This window comes from Mirounga leonina, unplaced genomic scaffold (assembly GCF_011800145.1).
Source record: "Mirounga leonina isolate KUSES-001 unplaced genomic scaffold, KU_Mleo_1.0 Mir_114, whole genome shotgun sequence".
Classification (NCBI taxonomy): domain Eukaryota; kingdom Metazoa; phylum Chordata; class Mammalia; order Carnivora; family Phocidae; genus Mirounga; species Mirounga leonina.
The window spans coordinates 53,895,324-53,913,105 of NW_023270265.1; the positions used below are offsets into that span (position 1 = coordinate 53,895,324).

Consider the following 17,782-nt stretch of genomic DNA (forward strand, 5'->3'; position numbering starts at 1 on the left):
ATCCTCAGACCTCCCACTTCCCCTCTAGCTCCAAGGGAATGGGAGATGGGGGTGCTCTGGGAGGAGGGAGCCCTTTCATGCCCCAGGGATGGGCTCACATCCCCTCTCCTGTGGCCCAGGGCTCGGTGGATCCATGCATTCTCTCATTTCTTCAGTGACTCATGCCTGTGGGCAGGCAGTTGGGGGCAGGAACCACATGTGGGTGCTTGCCCAGAACAGGGGAATTCAGATACTCCCGTCAAATGGGGTAGTTGTGTGGGGACCAGGAACGGCAGCAGGGGATAGAGCAGCTCTGCTGGATGTAGTAGGGTAGGGGGTAGTCAGGGATGGAGCCCAGATCCTAGAGGCTCCCCTGAACAGAGGTGAGCTTATTTCTTTGCAGTCAGCCGAGCAATGGACCAGACAAAGCCCTGTCCACGCTGGGCCCTGACACCCCGGGCGGCTCGCACAGTGGCCCTGGCCTTGTCCCTGTCCGTGAACCGCGGCTTCCCAGGGCGGCTCACTGCCCCTCTACCACCGCTCTTCAGGATCCTTCGGGGTCCCTCTGGGCAGTAGGGGTTTGGCATGATGCCAGTGCTCACCCACGCGGGGGGGGGTGGGAAGGCAGGAAAGAGGCCAGAGGGACGGAGGATGCTCAGGAGAAACAAGAGACCCAGGTGGATGTGAATCTTTACTTAGAGAAAAGCAACAGAGCTAGAAGCTCAGGGGGCAGGGGGCATCAGCGAGGGGTCCTGGAAGCAGGGGCACGACCACAGGATGTGAGAGCGTCGGGCGAGGGCTGTCACAGGTGCCGGCGCGGGGCGCTGCCGAGACAGAGGGGAGGAGGGGCGAGAGCGGGCGCTGCGAGGCGGGTACACAACCCCCCACCGCCCACCTGCGTGGGAATAAGTGCATGGCTGAGCCCCGCCCCGCCACTTCCAGTTCACGTGACCCCCCGCCCCCATCCCCTCCTCCCCGCCCCTCCCCCCCAGCACACCTACCCGGGCTGCAGGTGCGGAGGCCTTCACTGGGGGGCCGGGGGCGGGACGCTGCCTGCCGCCTTCCGCGTCGCCTCTTTCTCTCCCAGCGCGGAGGCCTTGCCGGGGGGCTCGGTGGCCGCCGCCCCCGCCCCCGCCGCCGCCGCCCCCGCCGCGCCCGCCTGGGTGGGTGCCTTGGGCCCCTCCTTGACGGCGCGGTAGCTCCCCCCCCAGGCCGAGGGTGTCTCCGTGCCGTGCTTGCGGCTCAGCGGGTAGGCCCCAATGGCGGCCAGGATGCTGCGGTGGCGCTCGGGGTCCATCTCGGTGTAGTACATCTCCAGGGTCAGCGGGGTGCAGATCTTGTGCTGCGGGAGGGGGCGGGTCAGGGGCGGGGTAGGAGGGCACCGGAGGCAGCCCGCCTCCCACGCTTCCACACGGACACCTCCGTGGGACCCTCCCTGGCACTCTGCCCGGCGGCATCCGAGCACGGGAAGGCCTGGACTGCCCCACGCCCCACCCCGTTCCGCAGCTCGCCAGGCCTTACCCGAAGCAGGAAGCCGTCGGGGCAGGTGAACTGGTCGTACCAGATGGCCTTGTACATGATTAGGACACAGCCCAGGAGCGCCATGGCAAAGGCGATCATCCGTGCGGTGGGCAGCTGCAGGGGCGGGTGAAAAGGAGAGGGACCCCGTGGAGGGGGCTGTGAAGCCGCGGCAAGGGCCAGGGCAGCGGTCAGGGGCTCACTGGCATCTGTCGGGGGAGCGCTTCTAGCTCCCAACAACAGAGGAGAGGAGACAGGGCAGGTTTCACTGATGAAAACCAAAAGGCTGGGCGCCTGGGTGGCTCAGTTGGTTAAGCGACTGCCTTGGCTCAGGTCATGATCCTGGAGTCCCGGGATCGAGTCCCACATCGAGTCCCGCATCGGGCTCCCTGCTCAGCAGGGAGTCTGCTTCTCCCTCTGACCTTCCTCCTTCTCATGCTCTCTGTCTCTCATTCTCTCTCTCTCAAATAAATAAATAAAATCTTTAAAAAAAAAAATTAAAAAAAAAAAAAAAGAAACCCAAAAGGCTTTAGAAATGGTATGCTAAAAATAACCAAAACCATCATTTAGTGAACTTAAGGGCTAAAAAAACAGGGTGGGAAAAAATATTAACCGGATATACAGCAGAAGTGACTTTCCATACTACATACAAAACCCAAGAGTCGCTAAGGAAGAGACACACGGCCCACTGGGAAAAGGGGCACACAGCAGGAGGAGGTGGGGCCCAGAGTGGCTCTCGAAGCTCCTCGGAAGGAAACTGCTGTTCTCACCCCCTTTATAGCAGGATGAAGGCCTCTGAATGGGGTGAGAGCAGGCGAGGGAGCAAGGGGGCCCCAGCCAACTTGTCTCAGAGCATGGGCACCCATGCCTGCAGCTGCCTGCTCACCATCTCCCCTGCCCTGAACCCCCCTGGAATCGACCACTGGGCAGCATGGGACTGGGAGGTTGGGTTACCCTGCGCCCTTCCTCTGGGTGGTTACAGGCCAGCTTCTGGGCCTCCAGGTCAGGGAACTTCTTTGGCTGGTCCGGGGAGGACAGCTGGTATTCCGTCTGTGTCTTGATAACCACCTGTGGAAAGAGGTGACCTGGAGGACCCTGAACTGGGAGGACTGGGAGGGGTCCAGGGGTCAGCTGCCCAGCAATGGTGTGGGTGCTGACCAGCTGCCAGGACTGTCTAGTGGCTAGGCTCCACTGGTTACGAGCCAAGGCTAAGGGAAGGTGGATGCTGGATGCCTGCTGGGCCATGGCAGCCCTGGGGCCTGGCCACACCACAGATGGAGCCCCTCAGTCTAAGGGCTGCCTTCAATTCTAAGGGTGTCAGCTCTCCTTGCCAGGAGCTTCCCCTGTAGCTGTTCCACATCTTGGCTCCCTCCTCCAGGAAGTCCACCCTGACTTCTCCTCTGGCTCCCAGAGTCTTGAGGCCCCTACCACATGGGGCACAGGCAAGTACAGTCCTGTGCTCTGTGAGTGCTCCCAAGGGGCAAGCACTGAGCCTTCCCACCTGTCTGTTGAGAACAAGGTCCAGAACTATAGTAGACGCCACTGAAGCCCGCCCAGATCCCTGGAGAACTGCCCTCGGCCAAAAGTTGACTGACATGGGTACAGATGGCTGCCCCCTCCCCTCCTGCTGGGACAACTTCTGATGCCGTTCATGCTCCAGAGCTCAGGTGGGGTCAAGCAGGACTACACCAGAGCTGAGTTCTGCTTCCTACAGATTCCTCCAGAAAGGGGCTCTCCCTCAGTCGTTGCCCAAAGACCTTGTCTTGGGCCCACAGGGAAGGGTGGGCATTTTTGCTTGCTGAGCCCCTGCTGGCGGCCCTTCCTGCTGACCCAGGCCCTCACCTGGTCAGGGAATGGTGGCTGGAGCTGGCTGACATCCAGGGGGCTGATCAGAGGGACGCTGTCCGTGGTAGCCCCGTCCTGGTCCCCGGGGTCTTTGCCCGGCTTCCCGGAGAAGCTGCAACCCAGCTTCACCATGGTGAACGGTGGTCCTTGTCCTGTGCAGAGGTGCAGACTCAGGTTACTGCCCACTTACCACCTAGCGGATGTCCATGCCAGCTTGTGAGGGAGCGAGAGGGCCCCAGGCTGGCCCCAGTGTTCCTCATGCCAGAGCCAGGGCAGGCCATGCACGGACAGGCCAACCTCTCAGGACAAACTGGGCATGTTCAGCCACAGGCCTCTAGTCCCTTCCTGCCCTCTGGTCTCCCCGTGGGCCCCAGAGCCATGGACAGGGTGGTGCGTCTGACCAGTGAATGCCCAGACACACAACACTGGCAGAGTCTGCCATTAGCCAGCCTGCTCTAGGGCACATTCTAAGGGCTGCTATTGTGCTCAACGAAAATGACCCCAGGGCGCCTGGGTGGCTCAGGTGGGTAAGCCTCAGACTCTTGATTTCGGCTCCGGTCATGATCTCAGGGTCCTGGGAGGGATCGAGACCTGTATCTGGCCCTGTGCTCAGTGGGGACTCTGAGATTCTCTCTCTCCCCCTGTCCCTCCTCCCTTCCCCTAAAATAAATAAATACATAAATAAAATCTTTTTTAAAAAATCATCTGATCAATTTAAATAATATCTGGGAAAGTATTTGACAAGATTCAACATCTGTTTATTATTTTAAAAGTCTATTAACACTCTAGGGGCAGAAGGACACCTCCTTAATCTGATTGATAAAGGCCATCCACAAAAATCCCTACAGCAATCCTTATTGAATGTAAACAGTGAAAGCTTTGCCTTTTAGATGAGGAAGGAGATAAAAAGGCCTTTTATTATCAGTTCTATAAATCATGGTGCTGGAGGTCTGAGCCAAGCTGTAGGGCAGGAAAAATGGATAAGAGATAACAGGCCTGGACGAGGTCAGGTAATACTCTGTTCATGAATTGAACATTGTGTGCGTAGAAAATCCACATGAATCTGTGGATCCATTACAAAGCTTGAAGAGTGAGTCCAGCAGGATCCATCCAAGGCTTTTAGGAGTCATTATATTTCTATGTATTAGTGACAAAAAATTAGAAAACAAGTTTTTGAAAGACTCTGTTTAAATGGTATTGGAAATACCAAATGATCAGGAACAGACTTCAGAGAAATGGAAAGAAATTCCATATGGAAAATCATAGAAGACCTCAGGCAAAACATTGACTAAGACAAAAGGAGACCTAACTTCCTTAACAAGTGGGGAACAAAATGGTCATGGATTTTGGAAGGTTCCACATGTAAAAATGTCATTTCCCCCCAAAATGTATCTGTAGAATCAATAAATACCAATCAACAGCCCAACAGAATTTTTTTGTGTGTGAACTTGCCAAGCACTGTAATTTTATACAAAAAGTAAAGGAACAAGAACATATGTGACATCTTGTAAGAGAACAAGGGGGTATTCATCCGCCAGACGCCCAGCTTACACAGTCGTGTGGTACTGATGTGTGGTGCACAAAGCTCCGTGTGACACACCCCACACACAGGGACCACGGATTTGTGACAGAGATGCCATGCAAAGCAGGCGGCATGGCCACCTTTTGATAAACAGATGTCCACACGGAAAACGGACCTAATCCCTACCTCCCATCACACAAAGAAATCTACTCCAGGTGGATACACCTAAGTTGGAAAAGCATCTTGAAAATAATACAGGAGAATATTTTCCTGATCTGGGGGAGGGAAAGAGTTCCTCAATACGAGAAATAAGTACTAACCATAAAAGGACTACATTAAAATTAAGAACTCCCGCTTATCAAAACATAGCCTTCAAAGAATGGAAACAGAAAGCAAGACCGGAGAAGATATTTGCAACATGCAAAGGACTTGTGGGTTCGTCAACAAGAAATGTTCAGGTCCTAACCCCTGCTACCTGTGCATGTAACTTTACTAGGAAATAAGGTCTTTGCAGATGTGATCAAGTGAAGATGATGTCATACTGGATTACAGGGGTCCTAACCCACTGACTGGTGTCTTTACAGAAGGGGGAAATTTGGACACGCACAGGGAAGTGGTCATGTCAAGATGGGAGGCAGAGGTTGGAAGGACGCATTCACAAGCAAAGGGATATCTGGAGTCGCCAGAAGCTGGGAGAGGCAGGAAGGATCCTTCCCTAGAGCCTCAAAGGGAGCACAGCCCTTCCCAGTTCTTGATTTCCAGCTTCTTGCCTCCATAGCCTGTGAAAGAATAAATGTCTGTTGTTTTAAGCCACCCAGTTGTGGTAATTTGTTACAGCCGCCCAAGGAAGCCAATACAGGGCAGATATCTAAAGTATGTAAAGAACAGCTCAAGTTGATAAAGAAAAAGATAGACAACCAATAGAAAAATAGACAGAGAAGGATTTCAAACGGCCATGAATACTAAAAAGGTGCTCACCCTCATTAGTCCAGAGGGAGACCAATTAGAACCAGCTTAAGGAGATATACTGAAGCCCATCCAAACCCAGGAGAGCTCAAGGAGCAAAAGATGCCACACAGGTGGTGTCAACTCAGAGAATCCACACATGTCGAACCTCAACCAGCCCTCATTGCAGGGTGCACACCCAGCAAAGAGACGGGTGTGCATGAACGTGGATAGCAGTGCTATTCCCACAGAAGTACACAGCACCACACATCATCCAGAGTAAAACAAGTAAATCATCGGAGGCATTCCTAGCAAGTGAAGGGTCACAGCTGCATGCAAGCACAGCCCCGAATCCCACAAAATGAGGTTGGCCAAAAGAAGCCAGGCACAAAGCAGGTTCAAGAACAAGCCAACTCTAACATAACCTTTAGGAACCAGTCTCGGGCGATTAGGGACACGCACTCCAGGGGTCCAGACCAATTAACTGCTCCCGTGTCTGGAGAGTCTGGGTGGCCTGCCTTTGGGGGAGGGGAGCGGCTTCAGGGACAGGTGGGGATTTCTAGGCTTCACTTGGATGGTGGATGACTGGGGAGCACTTACCTTAAATCATTAGGCTACACATTTGTTTTATGTCCTCTTCTCAATATTCATTATATTTCACAACAAAAAGAGTTCAAAATAAACGAACCCAACAACCAAAGGACAGCAAGCTGGGGGCACAGCTACCCCATGCCCTCCCCCAGGATTTGGACCCTGATGTTCACCTGAACAGAGAAGGTGAACCCCTTGGCCACGGTGCCCTGGCTGTCCCTCGACTCCCTTCCTTGTGAGGACCGAAGGGCCGAGCCCCAGGGGCTGTGCTTCCCTCCCTGGCCACTGCCTGCACCCACCCTACAAAGACGGCTGGGCCTCTGAATCCCCAAACTTCTGCCCTGGTGACTTCGCCATCCCCAAACGCCTCTCACTGTAGCAGCCCCACCAGCGCAAGTGCCTACCAGGCCCATCCATAGGTGACCCAGTCTCTCACACCCCAGAGGCCAGGGCAGGCAGGGTGGGAATGCAGAGGAGCTCCCACCCAGAGGCAGAGAGGCAGACAGATGCCCAGGATGGAGAGTGTGCAAGGTGCTGGGCAGGGAGGTCAGGGATGTGTAGGACAAGGGGGAGGGGTGGCCAGGAGCGGCACTGTGGGGCAGGCAAGAAGCAGCCAGCTAGGCAAGAGAGGGGCACCCCCATCATGGACTTCCCCGGCCCTCCAGGGAGGAAGGTCCCATTAGGGCCCTGAGCTGGGGCCCTTCCTTGGATTTACGCGCCTGGCCCAGGGCCATTTCAGGTCAGCGAAGCGTCCCCAACTCCCACTCCCTGGCTGGAGGGCTTTTCCTGAGGAGAGTCGGGCTTGGCAGGGGAGCAGCCTGGGGAGGACTCACGGACACGTCCGCACCTGCCCCAGACAGGTGCGCGATGGGTTATTCTTCACGCGGACCATGGAGACGACGTCCGCTCTCTGTGAGGCGGAGATGGACAAGGAACCACCGGAATATAAATATAAAGAGGTCGGGCTTTGCAGCGCGAGGAAAAAACGGCTCAGGAGCGCTGGGAAGGTGCCACGGAGGGAGGGACTGACAGGGGACAGTAGGGGAGGGGCGGGGGAGGGGGGCAGCAAGTGCCCCGGGCTTGAGGGGAGCTTCGCAGGGGCGGGAGGGGTGTGGCATTGCAGGGGGAGGGGCTGGAGGCCTTCTGGCAGCAGCGTCCCCGCGGCTCACAAATCCAGCCTATGGTTTGCAGAGGAGAGTGCGGAGGGGCAGAGCTTGTGGCCGCCCCGCGGCCCCGCAGCCCTGTCAATCTCGGGTTGCTGGCCACGCCCGCTGGAAGGCTGGGCCGGGGTCTGCCCAGTCTCCCTACAAGGATCTCCGCCTCTGGGGTCTCTAGGAGCCAAACCTAAGCTCCAACTCCTCCGACATGGCGTGATGTCCATGTTGCGTCATCGCGGGTTTCCATGGAAACGGAGCCGGGGATGACACATCTTCGTGAAGGAAAGGAGACATTTGGGGCCTTCTGGACTCTCCGCTTCTGGTTCCAGGCCTCATGCCCCCGGCAAAATGCTGGGGAAGGGGCTGGGCTACATGTGGGACCCCCTCCCCCGAACATTCATTTCCCTCGCTGAGTCATGGGAACCCTCTGGGGAAGCTGGCTGGGCTCATTCACACGACAGACACAGAACTCCGTGGACCAGGGGGGGGTCACCCCTACTCCTCCCACTGGCCCCCCCTCCCTCCACCCTGCGCTGTAATTGTGTCTTCTCCAGCGGGTCATCTACTCCCCACCCGCTGTGGGCTCCTGGGTCGGGGCGGTGCATGCTCCTCTCCGACGTTTGGGGAGGGGGCACGGGATGGGCGGTGAGACTGTGCTGATGGACCGACGCACCGATGGAGAGGCGGGACAAGGGTCCTTAGCTGAAAACACTACAGAAGCCCGGCTGCAGATCCGCGGGTCGCAGACTCGCATTCACCGCCCCCCTTGTATGCTGCGTCACTCAGAAGGGTGCGCGCCAGTGCGCACGGGCGCGGGCTTGTGCGGCCTGGGCACAAGCGTCCTGCGCGTGTCGAGAGCGTGCATGTGACTGCGGAGCGCAGGGCACTGCGTGCTTTGCTGAAACCCCGCGGAGCACACACCTCCGCCCCCGCCTCACCGCCCCCCCCCCCCCCGCCCCAGCCGCAGCCCCCACCAGAGGCCCTGCGGGCGGGTCCTGGGTTTGGCTTTTGGTTCAAGGGTAGGTGAACTGCGAGCGCCAGCGCAGCCCCGAGAGGGGAAGCGCAGGTTTGCACCCAGCTTTGGCTTCCCACACACCAGCCACCTGTGGCCCCGAGTCCAGGGGCTGCGGCAGGTGGTTCTGGAGAAATACCCCTCTGCCTGCCTCCTGGCCACCACGCAGCTGCCCCCGCCACAGCCACCCCGCTCTCGGTGCCAGCAATGCTTCTCGGTGATCTGGTTCGTCCGACGCCTTCTGCCTCGACGCTTCCCCCGCCCCCGCCCCCCCCCCCCCCCCCCCCCCCCCCCCCCCCCCCCCGCCCCTCGACCCCCGCTCTCTCCCACCCTCAGACAGAGCTGAACGGGTTCTGGAACTGACACCCCCTCCCCACCTCGGGAACGCCCACCTCCTAGTGGCTCTCTCAGACCATGGTGAGGGAGCCGATGTTCAGCAGTCCGACCCCCACCCAAGCTGTCCCGCTGTGCTGAGGACCGGAGATCTGGGCAGCCGTCGGGTCTGTGCAAGGCTGGATACCTACGGTTCTTCTGGAAGGTCCAGGCAGCGGCTCACCCCGCGGAGGCCCCCCGATCGTCAGGGAGGCCTGGGGACAGCACCCCCGCTCCGGTCAGCAGAGACCCCAAGGGAGGACCCCTGGCTGACCTGGCTGCCATTGGGTCAGCCGCAGTGCCCCCCGTCCCTGCACACGCATCTCGCACACGCACCTGCACACGCACCTCACACACCCGTGCACACTCCCCTGCACACACTCGGCCCCCTTTGCCCCCGCTCCACAAGGAGAAATGTGGAAATGGCTCACAGACGGCTCCAACGGGCAGCTGTTGCAGGACGCGGTCGCAGGACGAGGATGCGGAGGAAGGATGCGGTTCCAGACGCTTCGCAGCCGGGGCGGGGCGGGGGAGGGGCCGAGCCGAGACCGAGGCTGCTGTTGCCTGGGAGACGCGGGCGGAGGGACGGGAGCACTTGCGTCTGCTGCCGCCGCTGCACTCACATTGCGCCCCCCTCCCCATCGGAGCTGTGCGGGGTGGGGGGGGTATAGCCTAACACGCACCCCCCTCACACTCACACCGCCTCACTGAAGGAGAGCAGACACCCTGGCCAGCTGAGCCTTGGCTGCTCCTCGGCCTGGGGGCATCCAGGCTGCCCCCGCGACCTTGGTCAGGTGCTCAGACTTTCCTTCTTGCTCCCCTTGGTTTGGCCTTCATGCCCCCGGAGGAAGGGCTCCTCATGTCTCAGCGCCTGAAGCCCCTGGGCCGTCAGCTTTCCTAGGGGAAGCCTGTCCTCTTGGTCACTGTTGTGCCCCAGCACCTGAGTCTTGACCCCATACAGAAGGCGCTCCGTAGGCGTTTGTCGCGCGGTCGAGTGCGGGGGCTCAGCCCTGCTGGGGTCAGGCTCCACATCCCTGGCTCCCAGCTGGTGGAAGACAGCAAGGAAAACAGCATGTTAGCAGTGATTGGTCTCTTCTGCTGTTGAATAAAATTTGAGTAAAGCCACGGTCTGGCTAGGCCCCCTTTGATCCGCTGATGGGCACCTGGACTGTTTCCAGCTTTGTCTATTGTAGACGGTGTTGCTGGGAACATCATACTTGTATTTGTGTGGACACTGGCCTCACTTCTCTGGGTAGGTACGTAAGAGTGGAATTGCTAGGTCAGATGGTAGCTTACGTTGAACTTTTTTTTTTTTAAGATTTTATTTATTTATTTGAGAGAGAGAGACTGAGAGAGAGAGCACATGAGAGGGGGGAGGGTCCGGAGGGTCAGAGGGAGAAGCAGGGAGCCCGATGTGGGACTTGATCCAGGGACTCCAGGATCATGACCTGAGCCGAAGGCTGTCACTTAACCAACTGAGCCACCCAGGCGCCCTTACGGTGAACTTTTTAAGAAAATGCTAACCTTTTCCCAAAGGGGCTGCACCATTTTACATTCCCACTAGAACTGGATGAGGGTTCTACTCTCTTCACCTCCTGCCAACACTTGTTATTGTCTGTCTTTTTTCCAGTAGCCAAATGGTCGTCAGCTAGGGCCACCATGACAGAGTGCCCCTTGGGTGGCTAAACCACAGGAATTTGGTTGCTTACAATGTTGGAGGCTACAAGCCTGATATCAAGGGCAGGGTTGGTTTCATTGGAGGCTTCTCTCCTTGGCTTGTGTCTTCAGATGGTCGCCCCTCTGTGCGGGTCTGTCTTCACCTCCTCTTCTTATAAGGACACAAGTCAGAAATGGATTAGGCCCACCCATAAGACCTAATTTTTTTTTCAAGTTGATTTATTTAAGTAATCTCTGCACCAAATTGGGGCTTGAACTCAGGACTCCAAGATCAAGAGCTGCATGCTTCCCCAACTGAGCCAGTCAGGTGCGCCCCCTATGACCTCATTTTAACTTCGTTATCTCTTTAAAGATCCCATTCTAAGTGCTACATTCTAAGATGCTAAGGGTTAGAACTTCAACCTAAGAATTTGGGGGGAAACGATTCTGCCCTAACACTGACCTAGTGGGCATGTAGTGATATTTCACTGTGTTTTGAAATCGAATCCCTAATAACTAATGATGCTAACTAAGCATCTCTTTATGGATTTATTAGCCACTTATATATTTTTGATGAAATATCTGTTCAAATGTTCCAAATATTTTTCAGTTGGGTTTTTTGTCTTATTATTGAGTTGTAAGAACTCTTTATATATTCTGGATACAAGTCCTTTATCAAATATATAATTCACGGTGTCTCACAGTCTATGACTTGTCTTTTCACTTTCTTGGTGGTGTCTTTTGAAGTGCAAAAGTTGGTCATTTTGATGAGGTCCAACGTCCATTTTTTTCTTTTATGTACCATGCTTTTGGTGCTGTAAATTTTCTCATTTTTTTTCTTCCAGAGGTTTTACAATTTTAGCTTTCACATTTTTATTTTTATTTTTTTAAGTAGGCTCCATGCCTAGCATGGAGCCCATCGTGGGGTTTGAATTCACAACACTGAGCACAAGATCTGAGCTGAGATCAAGAGTCAGACGCTTAACGGACTGAGCCACCCAGGTGCCCCTAGAATGATACATTTTGAATTAACTTTTGTGTGCAATGTAGGTTATACGTCTAAATTGTTTTGTGGAGTTTTTTTTTTTTTTTTGTCATATGGATATTCACTTGTCTCAGCACCTTTTGTTGAGAACAGTCACTTTTACGTATCAAATTATCTTGACATCTTTGTCAAAAATTCGTTGTCCATATATGCATGGGTTCATTTCTAGACCCTTAATTCCATTTCCCTCATCTATTTATCAATCCTCATGCACGTGGCACATCATTTATCACTGTGGCTTTATGGCAAGTTTTGAAATGGAAGTAGTGTGTGTCTTCCAACTTGGTCCATCTGTTAGAAAGTTGTTTTGACTCTTCTGAGTTTTTTACCTTTTCACATAAATTTTAGGATCAGCTTGCAGATTTCTACAAAGAATCCTGCAAGGAATTTGATAGAAGTTGCATTGAATGTACAGATCAGTTTTGGGAGAATTGCCATCTTAACAAAATTGAATCTTCCAATCCATGAGCATGGAACACTTCTCAGTGTATTTAGATCTGTAATTTCTCTCAGCCTTAGTCTTGTGCTTCTTTTGTTAAATTTATTTCTATTTCATTATTTTCAGTGCTATTATGAATGAACTTTTTCCCTAATTTCAGTAAAATTGTTCATTGCTAGTATATAGAGAAGACTGATTTTTGTACGTTGATCCTATATCCTGAGATCTTGCTACTAATTTATTTACTTCTAGTAATTTCTTTTTGGATTCCTTAGAACTTTCTAAGTATGGGATCACATCCTCTGCAAATAAAGACAGTTTTACTTTTCCATTCTATTTGAAGCATAATTTTCTTCTTTTTCTTGCCTTGCTGCACTGCTTGGAATCCACAGTACAGTGTTGAATAGCAGCGTCTTCATCTCAAACCCAGTCTTAAGGAGAAAGCTGTCCACCCTACACTGAAATACGGTGTTTGCTGTAGGTTTTTTGTACATGCCTTTTTATCAAGCATGTTCCTGGTTGAAAGTTTTTATCATAAATGGGTATTGGATTTTGTCAGATTCTTTTTCTGCATCTATTAAAATGATGACATGTTTTTTGTCCTTCATTTTGTCCGTAGAGTGTAATGTATCAATTCATTTTTGAATATTAAATCAATTTTGCATTCCTAACATAAATTCCTTTTTATGCGTCTTAATATTTTATTAAGAATTTTTTGTCAATGTTCATGAAGAATACTAGCCTATACTTTTTTTTTCCATATAATGTCTTTGCCTCTGGAGTCAGGGTGACACTGACCTCCTAGGAGTGTTCTCGTCCCCCGCACAGTCTGCTAAGACAGGGCCGCGGCCTGTCCCGTCTCTGCTAGGAAGTCAGCTGTCAGCCAGATTCCTGGTGCTCTGCCAGGCGTGGTTTTTTTCTCTTGCTATTCTCAAGACTTTGTCTTTGGGCTTCAACAGTTTAGCTGTGATATGTCTTTGTTTTATCCTAGTTGGGGCTCATCGAGCTTATTGGGTCTGTAGTAAATGCTTTTCATCAAGTTTGGAGTGATTTTTGCCATTCTGTATTGATTTATTCTTTCTGATCCTTTCTCTCCCTCCTCTTCTTTTGGGACTCTGTATCTGTGTGTATACAAATGTATGGTGTATGTGTGCGCACACGTGTGTGTGTGTGTGCGCGCGCGTGTGGGTACATATGGATGGGATGTATACGTGTGTGTATGGGTGCGTGTGGTGTTCATATGTGTGTGCTTGACACTCGTGGTCTAACGGGTCTCTGAGATGCTGTTCATTTTTCTTCTTTTTTGGTCTCTTCAGATTGGATAATTTCCTTTGATCTGTCTTTAAGAGCTCATTGAGGGGCGCCTGGGTGGCTCAGTCGTTAAGCGTCTGCCTTCGGCTCAGGTCATGATCCCGGGGTCCTGGGATCGAGCCCTGCATCGGGCTCCCTGCTCCGCGGGAAGCCTGCTTCTCCCTCTCCCACTCCCCCTGCTTGTGTTTCCTCTCTCGCTGTGTCTCTGTCAAATAAATAAATAAAATATTAAAAAAAATAAGAGCTCATCTAACTTAAAGATATTAAATACTGAAATGTGTCTTCTACTAAACCCTCTAGTGAATTTTTAAATTTTAGTTATTGTGTTTTTAAATTCCAGAATTTCCATTTGATTCTTTTAAGAATTCTGTTTATTGAAATTACTTAAGACATTTCATCATCCTTCTCTTTAATTCTTTACGATGGTTCCCACTCAGCTCTTGTCTGCTAAGTCCAACATCTGGGTCCACTCAGAGATACTTTCTATTACCTGTTTTTCCCCAAATATTGGTCACACTTTTCTTGTTTCTTTGCCTGTCTTGTAATTTTTGGTTGAGAAATAATGATCTCATCAAGGGAACAAGTGTGCCCTACCAAAGCCAGAGGCCAGTGGTGGGGAAACAGGGTGAGCCGGAGAGGGTGTAGGGGGACTCTACTTTCTGCTAGATTTTTCTCTGTACCCCAAATTGCTCAAAATCTCAAATCTCTTCATTTAAAACAAACAAACAAGCTAGATGTCTTAGATTATAGGTTGCAGCCACTTTGGATTCTGGTATTTCCGCTGAGGGTGATGGTTGTTTGTTTAGCAGTTTCCTTGGGCTGGATCTGCACACTGTTTCCTTGTGATGTACGCACTGACCTCACGCGGTACCTTCCTCTCCCTGGCTCTCTGACAGCTGGCTTCCCGGGGGTTGCCCCTGGGTCTACGCTGCGCAAGGCCGTGCCTGGTTGGGCAGTGGGGTTCTGCTCTCTGCCGACAGCCGGGAGCACACAGACAACGTGGAGGCAGGTTTAGGGCTGCTTCCCTGACACGCCCTGCGGAGCCTCTGTGCCCACCGCCCGTGAGGAGGCTGCTGGCCCCTCCCTTCCGACCCAAGGCTCAGCGCCTGCTTGAGCACCCACTTCTCCGTTGCGCGTGTGCTGTGGGTCGCGTTCCAGAGCCCTGATCCGGCTGGGGTAAGGCTCCGCACTCTGACTTGTGGGAAGCCCCAACCCTTGCACGTGTCTCTGAGCAAACCCAGCTCCAGGAGGAGGCCTGTGCCCAGAGGCCCAAAGGGCAGGGCGCTGCGGGGGCGGTTTTCCAGCTTCCAGCCCACCACTCAGCCCAGCTGGGGGTCCACGCCCCCGGGTCACAAGGCTCCAGCCTGCGACATCAGGACACTTGGCTGGTGGGTGGCACGGAGCATGCAGATTCCAGTGGGGAGCTGGGGTGGGAGGGGCGCTGCATCAGGTCCGTCCTGCAGTGGGTGGGGGGGGACTCAAGGGAGTGACAGCTGATGGAGAGCCAGCTGGGTAGAACCAGTCACCGCTGTAGTTGGGATCCCTGGTCTCTGACCTCTGTCCGGATACGCCCACATGGGCCACAAAACCCCGAGGAACCTGGGTGGGGAGGAGCGGGACCAGGTGTCTGAGTCACCGTGTGCTTGGATCTGGAACTACGGGTCCCCAAGAGCACCGTCTACGCTGAGAAGGGAACCCCATCATGAGGAGGTAATGCCCAATGCTCCTGAAGCCAGACCCCCCAGCCCCTGGGGCACCTCCTTCCCAGCTCAGGCTGGCTCCAGGGGAGGGAGTTGGCGGGGAGGAAGGGGTGGCTCTCTGTCCTCACGCCAGTGTTTGGCTGCGGTCCCCAGGGCTGCCAGAGGTCTCCCTCCTGAGCTACCAGTGATTGTGGCCCATCTGGTGTCTGCGTCCGGGGACTAGCTTTGAGGGCCACCCCTGGGATCCCCATGAGAGAGAGAGCACACCTGTCCCTTGGGGTCCCTTGACCCAGCAGAGAATCACCCCTGCACATGGGAGGGAAGAGGCACCAGGTTTGTGACTGCCCAAAAGAAAGGGTTGGGTCAAGAAGAGGAGGCTGGAGGCTGGCAGGGGCTGAGGGCAGCGGTCAGATGCTACCCGGAGGGAATATCACCCTGGAAGCAGGGGTGTGTGCTGGGCCCCAGGGCCAGAGGCTGTCTTCATCCCATGGGGGGTCCCCTTTCCTCCTCCTCTATGCTAGAGCCCTCCCCTTGCCCTCCTGTTCTGGGGGGTTCTCCTTGGAACCCTGGCGTGAACCAGAGGCCATACCCTCCTGTAGAGAGGTGGGTTGCTGGGTGGCTGGGGGGCCTTGGGAACACTTTGGTATCCAGAGCTGTCTTCCTGGAAAGAGATCTACAGGGGGCCCACAGCCAGGATGCCCCATGCTCCCCACTGCCACCCCCACTCTCTGGACCTGGCAGAGGCCCTATCCTGGGAGGTGTGTGAGGTGCTTTCCCTGGCTTAGCTGGACAGCGTGGTGGTGGTGTAGAGTCCAGACACGTAGGCACAGGTCCACAGTTCAGCCCCTGCCAGCACGAGAGCTGGCCTCTGTTTGCGAGTCGGTGCCCAGGAGACGCAGGGCAGCTGAACCAGACCAGGCCAGTGCCCCGAGGTCCAGGGCACGCCCCCGCCCTTTGGCTCCCCTGGTGTGCACAGGAACCCTCACCCCAAAGTGCTGAGCCACTTGGAGAAGAGGCAAAGGTCTTTGTGGAACTGGAATCTCTGGCTACGAGGGTGGGGCAGCTTGTAGGAAGCCTTGATCTGAGGCCCCCGCTGACCCCCTGGGCTCCCCGGCCCCTCCCAACCCTGCCCAGCCTGCCACCCGGCCAGCTGCAGAGACAGAAAGAACCCTTTCCCAGAATGCCAGGAAGAGCCCTGTGTGCACACAGACTGTTACAAGATAAACGGAAGCATATTAAAATTTTGGGTTTATTTGAGCAAAATCAATTAGAATTGGGTGGAATCCCATTCGGCAGACAGGAATTACAGGCAGAAGGGAGTGGGACGAAGTTCCAGCAGCAAAACGCCGGTGGGTCATTGCAGGGTGACCTTTCTTCAGGGGACAGCAGGGGCCTGTCGGACAGATGACCTACCCAGGGCTGACCGTGCGTTCCCGCCTCACTGCTTTAAGGATCCATTTCAGGGTTCGGGTTGGAGACCTGGGGCTTGGGGTGAGCGATTCCATTTTGGGCCTGTTGTCTTGTTTTTTAACAAGACACACACACATATGCTCACCCATGCACGCCACATGCACCATGCACACACACCACGTGCCCACACCACACACACATGCACCACATGTGCCCACACCACGCGTGCCCACACCACGCGTGCACACACCACACCATGCACACATACACCACATGCTCGTGCACACACCACGCGTGCACACATACACATGCACACATCACGCACACCACACACATGCACACACCACGCGTGCACACATACGCCACATGCACACATCACGCACACCATGCACACATGCACCACATGCTCGTGCACACACACACCACGTGCCCGCACCACACACACATGCACCACACGTGCACGCACCACGCGTGCACACATACGCCACATGCACACATCATGCACACCATGCACACATACACCACGTGCCCACATCACGCACACCATGCACACATGCACCTGCACACCACATGCACACATGCATACACACACACCACACACACACACCATGTACACTTGCATCACGCTCACACAGACCAGGCACCAGTCTCCCATCCTCTCCTCTCCTGTCTTGGATGAGGCTTCTAGCACCTTTACTGCTGGGTCCATTTGTCACCTGTCCTGTGTTTCTTTGCAGACTCCCTGCTTGGGGCTCGGTCCTTGGCTCCTCTCCCCTCTTGGCCATCCTGGCCTCCCTAGGGGTCAAGTTGAACATGTCTGGGAAGAGCACCCATCCTCCCTGCCTCCTCTGGGGCTTCGTGCCCAGGCACTGACACCGCAGTCCACCCACAGCTCTAGGTGCAATCTGGCCCTGAGGGAACCACCGTGCACAGCTTCAGGGGAGCCATGGACAGAGAGCACTCTGAGATCCTTGCCCCAGGTCCTAGCCCATCAGCACCTAGGTGAGGATGCTGTGAGCCCTCACCGCTCTGTGCCCGAGGGGGTGCGTGTCTGTGTGCGGCCGCTAGCCCAGATGCTGGGAGCTGGAGGCAAGGCACGGATCATCATATCCACCCGGCGGCCCGTGCTTGCAGCAGAGGATCTGTCCAGAATGTTGGGTGCAGCGGGGCAGCAGCCCCTGGTCTGAGGGGCCCTGGGAGCATGCGTGGGCCTGTGGCGGTCCCACGTCTCTGTGCCTGTGTGTCCTTGGTCTGTGAGATGGAGAGACCATGAATCTACC

At 54.7% G+C, this 17,782-nt stretch overlaps 1 protein-coding gene and 1 long non-coding RNA gene across 2 annotated transcripts; both read right to left on the minus strand.

The window, feature by feature from the left end:
• Positions 1 to 656: 656 nt before the first annotated feature.
• Positions 657 to 3,492, minus strand: CALY (calcyon neuron specific vesicular protein). Its single transcript, XM_035021036.1, has 5 exons — positions 3,340 to 3,492; positions 2,452 to 2,565; positions 1,501 to 1,614; positions 981 to 1,321; positions 657 to 874 (listed from the first exon to the last, which is right to left on the minus strand). Exons 1-4 carry the CDS (start codon positions 3,472 to 3,474, stop codon positions 1,004 to 1,006), a joined length of 681 nt encoding a protein of 226 aa, XP_034876927.1. The 5' UTR covers positions 3,475 to 3,492; the 3' UTR covers positions 657 to 874; positions 981 to 1,003.
• A 12,831-nt stretch (positions 3,493 to 16,323) lies between these two features.
• Positions 16,324 to 17,776, minus strand: LOC117998083. The gene is made up of 2 exons (XR_004675942.1): positions 17,194 to 17,776; positions 16,324 to 16,577 (listed from the first exon to the last, which is right to left on the minus strand). It is a non-coding gene; the product is annotated as an uncharacterized LOC117998083 (long non-coding RNA).
• Positions 17,777 to 17,782: the final 6 nt, after the last annotated feature.